The 15,636-nt window shown below is 38.5% G+C and overlaps 1 protein-coding gene across 1 annotated transcript; it reads right to left on the reverse strand.

Annotated features, from left to right (window-relative positions):
* Window positions 1-64: 64 nt before the first annotated feature.
* On the reverse strand, window positions 65-7,625 carry nmur3 (neuromedin U receptor 3). Its single transcript, XM_004547453.3, has 3 exons — window positions 7,490-7,625; window positions 5,256-6,183; window positions 65-1,687 (listed from the first exon to the last, which is right to left on the reverse strand). Exons 1-3 carry the CDS (start codon window positions 7,502-7,504, stop codon window positions 1,257-1,259), a joined length of 1,374 nt encoding a protein of 457 aa, XP_004547510.3. The 5' UTR covers window positions 7,505-7,625; the 3' UTR covers window positions 65-1,256.
* Window positions 7,626-15,636: the final 8,011 nt, after the last annotated feature.

Consider the following 15,636-nt stretch of genomic DNA (forward strand, 5'->3'; position numbering starts at 1 on the left):
ACAGCACTCTAATAATGTGTTTCCAGTATTTACATAGTTCAAGCATGTGACAGCTATGTATAGACTGCTTAATATTTATTTTGCTTTTGAATTAGCCATTGCACAATAGCCATAATCAGTTTTCATTTTTGCAATCACAGTGAACAACAGCTTACCGGCTGGCCATGCAACAAGAGAAAAAACCCCAAAAACATTAGCAACAGCTCACAATAAATTATCACATTCTTTGTCCCACTGAAACACAGAGACATATACTACTTCTTTTTGCAAATTAGCATCACGTTAATTTTCAGGTACAACATATCAATTACAACATGTAATCATTTGGCTCAGATCGATCTGATTTTCCACTTTCTGACATAAGGCATACAGCAGTTAAAAAATAAGACAGCAGGTAAAATGTGCAGGCACTGTTGTCAAATATGATTCAAAGCTTCAAACAAAGGATAAATAATCATTTTACATCCAAGCTTTTTAGTGACATGTGATAAGTTTAAGAAAATAGCAAAACATACTGGAAATTATGCTTATCCACATCCTTTGCTAGGATTATATGAGAATATCCATAATACTACTGCTAAATATGATACTGGAGCTACAGGAAAGCTAAGCAACTAAAGACTGTAAATATAGGGGGACGGTTAGCTTGGCTCTCAAAGATTTAAAAAACAAATATATGCCCTTTACCTTTACAATGTATTTTTAACGGTATCTTGATATTTAAAAAAAGGGGGGTTTCTTTCACATTCAACCTCCTATCCTGTCAACCATATTTTTCCTCCACCATCACTAAACATCAGGGGGTCCAGTCCCAGTCCCCAATAACATCATGCTCCATAGTCTCATCAGCCTAACTGCCAAAAATTCATACATTTCCAGTGTCATGATTTTGCAGTAGATTTTGTTATTTTCTTCCAAATGATCTCTCTTTGCACTAAAATACAACATGAAAGCAACTTTTGGATTTACATGGCTCATCAACTAGAACCTTTTTTTACTTTTGAGATGAGCCAATGTTAATAAAAGGGTCAGAGACAAGCAGATGAGACAGTTTCATTACATTATGACACAGACTACTTGTCCTCATTTGTTTCAAGTCTCCGTTCTAAGATAAGCTCATTTTCTTCTGGCAGTATTCATCATACAGCATCATGTCAGCAAATTCTGGAAACAAATAAACCTAAGATCCAAAATGTTAACCTGTCAGTTTACAATATTTCTGCACCAGCTGCTTTCTAGCTTGTTCAAATAAAATGTCAGAATACAGAGGTCTTGCACGTTGTGTCTGTACAAGCACATGTGAGGATTTCAGTGTCCATACTCAGTGTCATATTAGGGGACAGCAAAGGGATGAAAGCATTAGAGTCCTTCCCCTCGGCCTGACCCCTTGAACTTGCAACGGAGGGATCCAGCAAAATTTTAGGAAAAGGAGGGGAGTCTCTGACAGAGTTATTGTCCTCCCCCTGGGAACAAACAAGTTCTCGAAAACACTCTCTGAACCGCGTGGAGAGCAGGCTGTAGATGATAGGGTTGACTGCAGAGCTGAGGTAGAAGAAGACGCCCGACAGGATGTGGACATATTGATAAATGTTGTGCATCAAGTCGGTCCACTGGCTGATAGAGCTCCACAGAAGACGCTCGATGTGAAAGGGTGCCCAGCAGACTCCAAACACTGCCACCACGATTGCTGGAGAGAAAGATGATGAATACATTTATTTTTGCAGAACAGATTTGAATGTTAAAATTAAACTTGTTGGCTTGTGGTCCTTTATAAAAATCCACTCTGCGGTTTATGAGTTCTTATCAATTGTTAGCGATCCAGCCATAAAATGATTTATCTCCTCAACTTTATTTGAAAACCTGTTTAAACAAACTGAGACAAACGTTTCTATAAGGAGTACACAGGTTTGTGGAGATTTTCTTCTTCTCATTTTCATTTAAAACAGCTGTATATGGATGGACTAGAGTTAGGTATTCTGGTGTGTTCAGTCAGTGTCATGCCATTGCACACATTGCATTAGCAAAACTTGAAAGAATAGCATGTTCTTGCCCAAGGGTTTAAATTACTGTTATTCTGTCATTGCTGCTGACATTATATGAATTTGTCAGCTTGTAGGCTCCTGTTTGGTCTGGTTTGTGAGCTAAATGGCCGCACTGTGAAAATAAGGTTTAGGAACATATTATGTTTTGATGTTAAAATGTTCCTTTCTGACCACATCAGTCTTACTATGCTTATGCATTGGACCTATATGCTCATATTTTCTTACCATGTTCGTTTTAAACATCCATAAATGACAAAAGACAGCTTGTGTCAACAGCTTTGAAAAAATGACAGCGTTTAATGCTCCAGGAATGAGAATGAGGTCGTAAGAAGGACGGATAAACAGCTGTATTCATGACCTTTGTGGTAATTGTGAAGTAATTTAGAGTTAAGTTAGATTGCTTATTGATGCCCTTAAGGCAAATGAGTCAAGAGATTCTTAAAAATGGAAATTCAGCATATCATTATCCTTTGACTGAAGTTCTTGTTTAGCAAATGCTGCACTTCAGCAACCACAATATATCAAAGACATAGATTGTAGACTCTCTTAGCTTACAGATAAGACTAGAAACCAATTCAAACAGGTATTATAAGTCTTATCAATTTTAGGGTTTAACGACTGTTCTTGGCCAAATTTAAATGCTTCATTCTGTGCAACAAACAATGTTCAGCATTTTTTTTGATGATGGAGCACAAATACATTCCTCGCCAAATAATCTAGGCATAATGCTCTCAGGGGCTCTCCCTGCAGGAGATCCAGCAGGCACAGGCAGTGTTTGGCTTTTTATGATCGTGGGCATATGGCATCAAGCTTTGCTTGGGGGCACTCAACACACTGCCAAGATATTTACATTTATAAATATGGCATTTAGCACTTGGTTTTGTTCTTTCTTTCCCAGACTACAGTGATTCGCATAGTGCATTTTAACTTTTTCATTTGTCTAAAGCTTCATGGTTAGGACAAAATGCTGTATTTTACAGTTTTTCAAAGAATCATATTTATATTCTATATCATCTTGTTCCAGCTCTTCATTAAAGATATATTTATCTTGGGTGAAATACTTGGGCCATATTTTTCTCTGAATTTTTTGCATAATCTTAAAGAAGTCCAGACGCTTTTCTTTGCAAGCTCCTTTGACTACGATGACCTGAAGGACTGAGAACCTTCACAGACTTTTTGTATAATTGTTACGTGTGTGTTTTACTAAGTCACGGCTGATGTGTTTGATGTGTTTAGAAACTTTATCTTTACTGTAATATAAGAGAAACTTTGGTAACAAAGTTTGGCTGAACAGCATGAATTGACAACAGGAATTGTTGTCAAGAACACAGGGTATATGTGTGAAGATGTTCAGTATGAAACTACAGCTTGATGACCAATAAGTAGCTTTCAGCTTGCTGCGCTTTTAGTTGTTGATAGTGAGTGGAAATCAATTAAAGAGCTTTTATCGAGTTAGCTGCTCATAGATGCAAATGTTAAACCTTTTTAAAAACTAAAATATGCATGTCATTTTTCCTGAAAGTCATTGTGTTGCAGCTACTTTACATGGGAAACACACGTTAAAAACAAAACCAATGTTATTTTACTATCAATTACTATTTGACTAGAAGAACAAGATAAGGAGGATGATGACAGAAGCAGTCTGATCAACTGTGCAAATCAAAACAATCACAATCTTTTTGTCCATACATTTCATATTATTATTTTTAATTTAAATTTTATCACCCATTCTCCAGAACAGATGACATTCCTGATAAAGGAATCCACCTGCAGTGGAACCAGAAAGCATCCCCCAAACCTCTTGTGAATTTAAACAACATTTCTAAAAGATCTTCAGTTGGGATTCTTTTAAGAAAAACATAATTTAAAGGTCCCCTGTGATGTTTTAGACATCTAGTAGTGCTATGGATTTATTTGTTTTTGCACCTGTTTTCTGTATCTCTCATGCAGTTGCACAGAACATAACTGCACAGAGAGATGTGTTGCACGGAGCCTACAAAGGCAGAGGAAGCTGTTATGTTTTAGAAGAAAAAGCCATGCGTTCAGCACTTCCATTAAGCCTCATGAATTTACATTTCACACCTTGGAGAGTAACATTGAACGTAAACACAACTTTTAGTAGTTTTGAAGAAAACTCCACAATTTTACTACAATTTATTTGGCTTTTAGAGCTCTGGGAAAAATAACTCTCAGACGGAATGTGCTACATATGAGGTAAATATCTTCTTGCAATATGCAGCTCTACAGATGCAAAGATAATAATAAGGAAATGTCTTTATTTTTAAGTGTTGCTGGTATTTTGTATGCAGCTGGGGGCAGTTAGATGTTTTTTTGTTGTTATGATGGCTATAAACTTGGTTATATGCTTTTATTTAACTCTCAAATATCAGCACGGATCTCAAAAAGTACAGAAAAGGTCAGGGTATAATTTTAGTTTCCAGCGTTTCATTAAATAAATCACCAGTGTGTTAGCTAAAGAAGCAGTTTAAAATTCACCTTTAGGCCTTTTCTTGAAATATTAGATATTTGTGACTGCAATATCAGTTAGAAATTCATGATATATTGTTTGTTTGTTGCAGGTTTTTAAATAAAAACATAATAAAAAAAAAGTAACGACTAATCTCTATGCTGTGAAATTATGACTGGCTGTACAAATACAATGAGAATAGCATCACCAACATCCACTCTAAACTCCTGAGAGGAGCTATGACAAAAGCTTAAATGCAGACATTTCCTGTGACATTACCACTATCATGCTGCTAATTGTGTTCATAATGGATATTCTGATAATTTACTCTTTGCAATAATTGCCAGTTGGTTCAGAAAATAGGTTTTCAGATTGACTCCTAATGCTATTTTTTGCCAGTTATTATTTTTGCCATTCGTAGTGTGAGAATCTTTAGATGGATGTAATGGGAAATTCCTCAATGTAAAAAAACAAATAGCTACAGCAAAAGGGTCTTACACTAACGTGTAATCTTGTCAAGTTGCAGAATTAGGAGATGCGACTCAAAAGGAAGCCCTTCCGAATCTTAATGATCCATCCAAACTGCTGATAATCCTGTGTCATTATTTACTCTCTGTTTTCGTCATGTTTTGTCTATGGGATCATGCCTTGGCAGTGACAATACAGATTAGAGGAGATATGCTTTCAAGTCAGAGCAGCATGACAGAGCAATGCTTGCCTTTTGAAGAGAGAGAAAAAAAACTCACAGAGCATTTTGATGACCTGTCTCCTTCGGCCATTCTCCACTCTCATCTTCCTTCGAGTGCTGCAACAATTCTTTCCCAGGTTCCAACTGGACTGGCGCCTTTCTCTCCCCAAATGAAGGCCCATGACTAAGTACAGCATGCTAATAACCATCATGGGTATAAAATAGAAGCAGACAGTTGTGATTTGCATGACCAGGTTATAGATCCACAAAGGTTTCAGCACAGTGCAAATAGCTGACTCCTCCATTCTCTCTGGCAGGTAGAAGATGCCGTGCAGTGAGGTGTTGGGGATGGCACAGATCATCGAAACCACCCACACAATGGTGATGACCCGTTTAGCGTGCTGGTTAGTCGACAGGTATCGTGTTTTGAGTGGATATACCACAGCTATGTACCTCTCCACACTCAGAGCTGTGACATTAAGGATGGAGGCAAAGCACACAGTTTCAAACAGGAATGTTTTGAAGTAGCAGCCACCCTCACCAAAGGGGAATGGATAGTTCTGCCACAGGTCATAAATCTCCAAGGGCATCCCAAACAAAAGCACGAGAAGATCCGATACAGCCAGGCTCACAAGGTAAAAGTTTGTAGGATTACGCATTTTTTTGTGCTTTGCAATCACTGCACATGTGAGCAGATTTCCAGACAAGCCAATGAGAAAGATGAGAAGGTAAACACTGGTCACTTGGAAGAAAAAGGGAGAGCGTTTCGGACCCAGGATTTCAAAGAGGTTGACCTCTGTGAACTGGTTGTTAGTATAATTCCCAGAGGCATTGACAGGAATGCTGATATTGTGGAGCAGTTTTGATAAGTTTAAAGAGGATCCCTGCAAAAAGAGGTCCATTGTTGAGAGGAAGGCTGGAGGCACAAATGAAGGAGTCAAAACATCCTCTGCTGGTTTCTTGGGGTATTCAGTGCTGGGGTGTTGCTATTAAAAGAAAAATAAGAAGATAAAACAGACAGTGCCGTGATCAGAAGAGGGTTTTTTTTCTGTTTAAGAGCTCTTTGATGCTGCTTATTGGGGTCAAACGTAAGCTTAATATTTCTTCATCTTGTTTAATGAATAACTTCTCGACAAATGCATAAATTCCCACAACATGAGACCTAATTTTATCTAACCTAAAAGCTTGGCAGTTATTATTGTTGCCATTTTGGGGGATTCCTGAGTGATTTTGTCCATAATATTTCTGAAAAAGCAAACATTTCCATTTTGCCTCAGAGAACCTCAAGGGACCATCAGTTTGAATCAAAACTTCATCAGATTAAAGTCAATTAGATGACAACAGCAGAATTTTTTTCATTCTGGGTGGGAAAACTATTAACCTAATGCAGTTTCTGTTTCGCTCATGCATTTTCTATTATTCTATTATCTTCTCTGTCTCTCTCGGTTTTTGGCATCCTTTATGTCTAAAACAAACAACAGATGTTTATTAAGATGCATCAAGGAGTGTGTGAACCAAGATTTTTCAGTGAATAAACTAATTAGTGTGATGATGTCAGTGGCATATCATTCGAAACAAATAAAGGAAACTTTAAGCTTGTTAACTAGGTATGACACATCCTTGTTTGTATTTGCATCATTTTGTTAAAGGAGACTTTGTTGCTTCTATTTTAAATAGCAGTAGCAGTAAAGAACTGAAATTCCACAGACTTATAGAAAAAGAACATTTTCTGTCATTTCTGCATAGGTAGAAAAAAATCATACATTTTTTACAGATTGCAGATTCCCTCGTGGACAGGAGAGCATTGCTTTTAGTGGCAAAATAATATTACTAAACTCTTTCTCATCAGCGGATGACTGTTTGGGATAATTACCACTCTGCACTGAGAGATGCTAATGACTTCATCTCAAAGGTTAATTATGTGGCCAAATCTCATGTATTACTCGGCAACTCCAAGGTTATTGGACTAATATGGTATGGACAGCATTATGAGAATTAACGTTAAATAGAGTTGGACATTATATTTATCTGACATGTCAATTAGGAAATATAACCAGCCTGCAGTTAACAAAAGATTCCAATGAAATTGTGTTTAATGTCTTTAAATCGTGTTGCAAATTTTTTTTATTAATAACTGGATATTTAAGTTGAACGGACTTAATTGCGCATTTTAAAATACTTACAAGCACTAGTGAAAAAAAAAAAATCAAAAGCAGACTAGATGCAGACAACTAAACAGTTTCCCAAAAACTAAAACAACAGTTCAATGTAAAAGTAGAATTAAATTCTCACCTTGGTTCTGCTCATCTGCAAGTCGTTTCTGACTATCCGCTCTCTGTGCGTTCATGATTGAGAATGACGAATCAAATAGCGCAAAAACGAAGCAAATTGAAATATAGATATATACATATATCAGCCTAATGCTGAATGAAAAGTTGTTTGACACGCTTCTGGTCGGTGGTTGAGGGGAGAGGAGATACTTGGAGGATCCACAGGGGAGGAGACTGTAAATGCGCTGCAGCCACGTTCCCATCACACAGAGAGAGAGGGAGGGAGAGAGAAAGAGAGAGCGGATGGGGGGGGGGGCGTTTTCTGGGACCATACATCTGCTTCATTTATTTATTTAGGTTAGCCTATTAGGGTTGAATCATAAAGGGCGTGCGTAAGCTTTCATTCATAAAAAAAACGCCAAGAAAGGGGCTGACCTATAATTTTACACTTAATAATCCAGCCACTGGAAGTAATAATCTACTGTAGCACTCTATGGCATTAGAATTAAGAAATATAACTGTTAAAGGTTTCTTCTGTTTTTGCACTTAAGGGTTAACGGTGCATTTTTTGAGACAGCAGAGGGGGTTGTTTCAGCAGGAACAATTATGTTTCAGGATTGCGTCATTGAGTCTATGGATTGCATATAATTGAAATTTCTGCATAATGGTCCACTGTAAAGAGATGAGTTAGCATAAAGCTCCAAGCAGATACAAAAGATCCCTTCTTTCATAGAGGACTGCATAAATAAGGAACAAAAAAGTGAGAGCCAGTGAAAATGATAGTAGTTCATGTTTCCTTATTGTCATTCAACTCTGCCCACTTTAAGGAAAGCCTGGCTAGAAATGATAACAATAATAGTAATAAAAATCATAGTTAAAATGTAAAAATACTAAAGAAATCAGGTTGTTCAACTTTGTCTCATGAAACTAAGAAAATCCTTTGATTTGTTGTCTTTGTTAAGTAAAAAATTGAATTAATGTGGATACAAGAGCCAATGAATATCTCACTGGGGCTTATCCAAGCTGTGTTAGTGCATCTGTACATGTGTTCTGGACTTGATTTATTTTCCATGGTTTAGAACTATGTGAGGGGTTTCAGCTGGCAAGCTCAGTTTGGAGTTCCTCATTCAGAAGTGCAGTCACGTCTTTTTCTTTTCTCTCAGTGGATTGTTCCTCTATGCTCACCAGCTGTAATGTAAACCCGAGGCACATTCTTCTTATAGCTCACCTAATTTACTATTACATGAGCCATCCTTCATGGAAAGTGCAGCTTATTTTTACTGAAGCACAGGTGTGAGTTGAAGAAGCAAATCAAAGTAGAACTGGATTTGGATCCAGTCTCGTATTCCCATGCTATAAAACTTGTTAGCCTCCGTCAGTCAAATGGGGGCAGAACCCTGTCTGACATTGGGTAAAAGTCAGGCCATTACAGAGCTAACATGGAAAGACAGTCAACCATTCATGCGAACAACTACACCTACAGCCAATTTGTAATCAGCATACATATATTTGGACAGGAGGAGGAAGCTAAAGCAACCCAAAAACAGAGGGCGAGTACATGCGTGACTTGTGTGCTGTGGAGCATTCCCTTCTTTATCCTTATTTTTGACTCTAGTGGCGATCATCATTTTCATTTTAATGCACAGCAAGATGTTGTATTTAATAGCACCTGAAACTACCAGTTGAGACCTTAAAGTAATACACAAAATTGAGGTCATAGACAAGCGTGGAAAAGTGTGATTTTCTCTGTAGATTTCTATTCAGACATACCTTTTTCATAACCCAAAGAGTTTCCATTAGAAAGAATAGAGGTTTAAAGCACTTTTTGCACTGGTTTCAATCTTCAGACCCCAAAGCTTTATACATAACATCTGTGATCCAGTGAGATGACATTTTCCTGTAAGATGAACTTAAATTGAAACAGAGAGAGGGTCTGTGTGCTTATATCAAAGCTAGATTTAAATAGAAGCCTACATAACTTACTGTAACGTTTTTAAATCGTATTTCTAACATTTTTTCTTTAACTCCTGCTGTGAAAATAGAATTTAATCATGTGTAAAGGTATAAATCTTTGCAGCTCCTTTACTCCTTTATTTTGTTACACATATTTAGTAGTTTGTTAGCACAGCTTTGCTTTTCTAAAATAAACACTTAGACCAACTAATTTTTTTTTGTGGTCATGAAAATCACCTATAAAAATAACAACTGACCTGGCTTAATTTTCATGGGGACATGTCACTCTTGCCACTCTACTGTTTTTATGTTGCTGAGTGAAGTGCTTAAATGGGCATTTAAACCGTTTTTGCTTGCTGCAGTGATTCCTCTTGAAAGCCAGTGATGTTTTTTTCTGTCACTTTTTCTTCTTCTCCCATGCTATGGGAGCCTGCTTTTCAAAGTCCACCTTCCTATTCAGCTGGAAAAAAAACAACAACAACTGATTTGTGACATGGTTCAACAGCATGTCTTAGGTATCAGCTCTCAGACGCCATGACCCAGCCTTAAGTGTGAAGGTTGCATAGAAAAGTTGTAAGGACTTTTTGAGTTTTGAACTTGTCCAGCAAGCAATCCTGCCCTGTTAGCTTTAATGTTGTAAACAGCCTCCTGATGCGTTAAGTGACATTTTGACTAAATAATTAAAGTAAAATGTCATTATTATAGAATACACCAGTGTATGAATGTGAGAGTGAATGAATAGTGGTATTGTAAAGTGCTTTGAGGGGTCCCGAAAAGCGCTATATAAATGCAATCCATTATTATTATTATTATTATAGAACACCCGCCGTCTTATGAAGGCCGTCCAAAACAATTATTTCACAATGCCTAGGCCTATGTTTATACCTCGGTGGAGACTGAGTTGTTTGTCCTGTGGTCAAACTGTGTGGAAGTACAAAATGTTTAAAAGCATGTCGGGCAGAATTTTAAGTGCCTGTGGGTAAAATACTTTCCTCAGCGCATCTAACAGAAGTACATCTGAAAATTAGGTTTCAAATAGTGTCTGGAAGATACTACAAAGCACACAGTATCTAATTTTCATTCTCACACTCCTGACTTATTTGTAATGTGGCTGTAATTAAATAAATCATCATAATTAAAGCTGGTATGTGCGATGTTTAGTGATTTATAAGTTATTACTAAACCCATCTGTCTGGTTGAGTTTTGTGTACAACTATAATTTGTGGAGACTTCCTGTTTTTATGATGATGATGAGGCAGGTGGTAGGACCCATCACACAGTAATCACCAGCAGACCAAAGCTGAAAATAAGCAAGACAAAACACAAACTACAGAGGAGAGCAGACAAACTTGTGGCATCTGAACACACTTGGAGTGAAAAGGGGAAAGTGAAGGGAAGTAGTACTTTTAATATCAAGTCAAGATGTCAAGATGATGACACTGCTTCAATAATGTTGAGGTCTGGATTCTGGGGAGGCCAGTCAATGACTGATAGTGTTCCATTGTGTGTTTCTTCTATCCACTTGCATTGGCAGAGTGTTTGAGATCATGCTGAAAAGTGAAGCCACTTTCAGTCAGATGCTTTCCAGGTGGTACTGCAAAGTGGATCAGAATCTGATGCTATTCATCAATTTTGACAAGATCCCAACACCACTGGCTGAAATGCAGAGCCAAAATACAGCAGAGCCTCCCCCACCCTGTAGATAACTGTAGACACTCACTATTGCATCTCTCCTGCCCTCCTCTGTAGCTACTGATGATGGGTTGAAACAAAACTTTCTCATTTTTTCAATTTTACTCCAAAAGGCCTTTTGCCACAGATTTTCAAACCAGTTCTTGCAAATTTACCATAACTCAGCTTTTTCTCCCCGTTTCCTTTTATAAGAATGGCTTGTTGACAGCCACCCCCTGGCTGAGATTATTTCTGATTAATCTTTAGTTAACAGTAGTAAACTAAATCAGTTTAAGGGCCAGATGCACCTCATCCTTTTTCTTAAGGACATGACTTTCAGACACCTGCTATTAATAGCTTTTTTAGGTCTGTCACTTCTTCTTTTTGGTTAATAGGTCTTTGGGAACCATCGTGTTCATGAAAAAATACTATTATGTCGTGTCAAATTGTATCATATTTTTTTGCATTTTTTGCAGTTTTAACACATTATGAGGGGAATTAGTTTTTTGTGAATGGCTGCTAGTAACAAAGTGCCTACAGATAAAATGTCAAATTGGTTCTTTGCTAAATTCCCTCTTATGTGAGGGCACAACACTGGTGCATCACTGAAGTTCAGCGCCTTTTTTATTCTTGAATGATTCATAGATTGGTGGCTGATAATTTATATTATCAGGCAGCAAAAATAATGTAAGTTTAACAAATTATTACACTTTTTGCAAACTTGTAGAGCAAGGGTGGCCAACCAGTCAGAGACCAAGAGCCACTTTTTTTTTACTGTGTTACCGCAAAGAGCCACATCCTACACATGGGCACACATGAACATCACCCATCCTTTCCTCCCTCTCTCTCTCTCTCTCTCTCTCTCTCTCTCTCTCTCTCTCTCTCTCTCTCACACACACACACACACACACACACACACACACACACCAATATGATAATGACTACTACAGTACTAAAACCACAGGCCAGTCATTTTCAACAATTGTGTGCACTGTCTCACACACACAAACTCTCAGTTCAACCAAGTCCACAAACAAAAATATAATAATCTACAATAGCATTTACTTTTACGATGCATGTTGTTTAATGGGACTTCTGGCATTCCTTGCCTTGTATGTTGACCCAAACATTGACAGTATCTTAAGCGCAGCCCGTTTGACATTGGGGTATTTTTCCATTGGCATACTTTTCCAGAACTCAATGGTCCCTTCCCTTAAAGCAGGTTTCAATTGGTCCTCCTCACAAAGATCGATCATCTCCAACTCAGCCGCAGCTTTATCTGTGACTAGCGAGACTTTCAAACAGCCGGTCTCTGCATTCAATGGGTCGACGAGGAACGTAATCTGTGGCCTTTTCAATTGTAGATCATGGAACCCGGTCACAAAGCTTTCGTGCAAGTTTTCAATCAGCGTTGCATATCTGGCTCTTTGCTTACTCAGGGCAGCGCTGGTGACTTGCCCGCTTGGCTTTTAGCAGAGTGGGAAAATGCGTTAAATCTCCCTTTTGAATATGTGTCTTGAACAGCTTCAGTTTGTTGACAAACGCAAACACACTTTGCACCAGGTCAGGCAGCATTTTTAACTTACCCTGCAGGGTCAGGTTATGTCTGTCCAAGTGACACAGCATGTCGACCAAAAAGGCCAGATCCATAATCCACTTGAGGTCCGAGAGCACGGGATAGTCCTTGTCCTTCTCTTCCATAAACAGTTTCATGGCATCCAAAAGCTCAAAGAAGTGAGAGAGTACCTGGCCTTTTGACAGCCACCTCACAGTGCAGTGCAGCGGCAGGTCACCTGGAAGCCCTTGGTCCAGCTCAGCAATGAGATTCTTGAATTGACTGTGGTTAAGCACATGTGTGCGGATATAGTTGACGATTTCCATCACAGGCTTCATGACGTTATCTAAATTCAATGATTTAGACACGAGTTGCTCCATGTGGATGATGCAGTGGAAATTCCAAAAGTCAGGAATAGTTCGGTCAGCTTTGCACAGCCCCACAAGCCCGTTCACAGATCCCATCATGGCTGGTGCTCCATCCGTGGCTATTGCAGTTCATTTCGTTATGGGCAGATTTGCTTTTTCTAATGCAGCCATCATGGTTTCTTTCACATCTGTGCCACGGGTTCTGTCTTTTAATGGCACAATATCCAGGAGTTCTTTGATCACACAATCGTTTGACACAGACTGTGCAAATATTGCCAACTGAGGCTTGTCTTGTATATCACAACTCTCATCCAATGCGACACTAAAATACTCACATGCTTGAAGTTCAGAGTGCAACTGTGTTTCAATAGCCGTGTTAATGTCCGATATTCTGTGTTCAACAGTGTGGCGGGACAGTTGGACGTCTGATACCATGCGTTTTAATTTGTCGTTTTCAGGAGACAAGATTTCAACAACGTCACTGAGGCATTTTTTAACGAACTCCCCTTCATCGTATGGCTTTTTAGCCCGTGCAATGTTCCAAGCCAGCTGATAGGATGCGAGTGTTAAGGTCTCTGACCGCTTCGTAAATTTTTGGAAAAACTGTATGTGCTGACTTTTCAAAGTGGCCAACTCGTGCTTGCGAAGTTCAGTCCCTTTTGGGTCGATGGTTCTGGTCGATGTTAGCATGGAGTGAGCTGAAGTGGCGCTGAAGATTTGAAGCTTTGAAATGCGCTAATGACGTCTGACATATAAGGCAGAATGGCTTGCCATTGCGTTCAACAAAAAAATATAAACTCTCCCACTCTGTTAAAAACGTCCTGTGTTCATCTTCATATTTTCTTTTTGCTGTGTATTTTTTCCTTGCCATTTTAAGGGCAAACTTGCTCCTACTGGGAAACTTTGCGGTATTTTCATCTCACACACATGGCCATTTAATGAAAATACCGTATTGAACTCAAGCGAAGCGAACGTGCACATTTTAAAACAACAACACAAAAAAACCCCAAAACACAAACTTTGATATGAACGTAAGAGCCGCATGAAACCAGGCAAAGAGCCGCATGCGGCTCGAGAGCCGCGGGTTGGCCACCCCTGTTGTAGAGTAAGGACTCATGCACTCATCTTGCACTTAACTTAAAATTAACATTCCATAATACAGGATATTAGTTCTTTAGTGATTGCTTAGGGGAAATTGCCTGCCATCCACACACACACACACACACACACACACACACACACACACACACACACTCTAATACAGGACTGAGACAGTAACTCCCAGTTTACAATAATGCCATGACTGCTGCATTGACGCATGAAAGGATAGCTTGTCTGTATTGCAGTGATGCCAATGGCTTCTGGCAAATACTCTTCGATGAAAACACATCAGATGCAACCTGTGGCACAGTACCTCTGCTGCACATACTGGATAATCAGGTAAATATATGCTTGTATGAATATATGCTGTGAAATAAAGTCAAAGCTGTTTTCATGAATAAATGTAAGCATTTAAAGTTAGATGGAAGAAATGGTAGATTCAGTCTGCTCTTTTGGGAAATTCAAACCCAACTGTGACATCTTGTGGCACCACCTTAAATGCTCTCAGCAGGTTCTTCACATACTGATTCTGCTGTTTGAAAACCCTTTTCTTACTGTAGACAATGTTCCCAAAGAAATAAAGGAACCAGCTTACACGTGATCATCATTGTTTTTGTGTGTGTGTCATTATGCAAATATCATCAAATAAAGTGATTTTACAAGAGACGAACTGTGTAACTGAAGACAAATAAAAAGAATGAACATTAAATAAATGAAGAACCTCTACAAACTGCACTCACATCGTTCAAACTTCACACGCCCTTAACTTAGGCACGCTTGGGTCTGCTTGCAGCTCTTTCTGACAGCAAGGTTATATGCACAAGCTCAATCAATTCAGAAGCATCCATTCATACATAATACATCAGGCTTTTCTGTTCTCAGTTTGGAATGAAGGATTACCACCATCACCAAAACAGAATGTGCACTAATCTGCTCTGTCAACTTTTTGGTGTCCATTTTAAATAGACTAAATGCTGCAATGCTATGTATAAATATTTCAGCTACACTGTAATCCACTGAATGACCTTCTTACTTCAATTTCATTTGATCCTTAAAGACTATTATTCTTTTAAGTCGTATGCAGGAAATTGTGATTCTTATTCAGTCCCTCTATGGCTTTCTCTATTATTCCATGTGGTGACACACTCTCTTTGCTCAAAGTACACACAATAAAATTGCTTGTCTGTGCCATTTTTTAAATCCGTAACACCACCAACACTGCTGTTTTTAGTTTAGGTATTCTGTTAAAACCTACTTGAAAACACTTATAGTTATTTATAATTAATGGGCTTCTAAATACCCCAGCTCTTGCTTTATGAGAGCGGGGAAAGGCTTTGTTTGCATCCAGGTAAACAGCCTCTGTAGAGAGTTAGAGAGAGACTGTATTTGCTCAAATGCAATCTAAAAACAATCAAGTAACAGTTTAGGTCTTCAGGTTTCTAGCTGGCTACACTGGAAGTCCCAAATTATTGGTCATTTTTTCCAAAACCCAAGTCACTAGACAGTTCCTGACAGGGTTCA

Source organism: Maylandia zebra, linkage group LG5 (assembly GCF_041146795.1).
Source record: "Maylandia zebra isolate NMK-2024a linkage group LG5, Mzebra_GT3a, whole genome shotgun sequence".
In the NCBI taxonomy this organism is placed as follows: Eukaryota; Metazoa; Chordata; class Actinopteri; order Cichliformes; family Cichlidae; genus Maylandia; species Maylandia zebra.

Excerpts from the sequence above, each read along its gene's own strand:
- nmur3 (XM_004547453.3), bottom strand. Across the intron at positions 1,688-5,255 it reads ACAGGTCATCAAAATGCTCT|CAATCGTGGTGGCAGTGTTT; the intron begins GTGAGTTTTTTT and ends CTTTCTCTCCAG.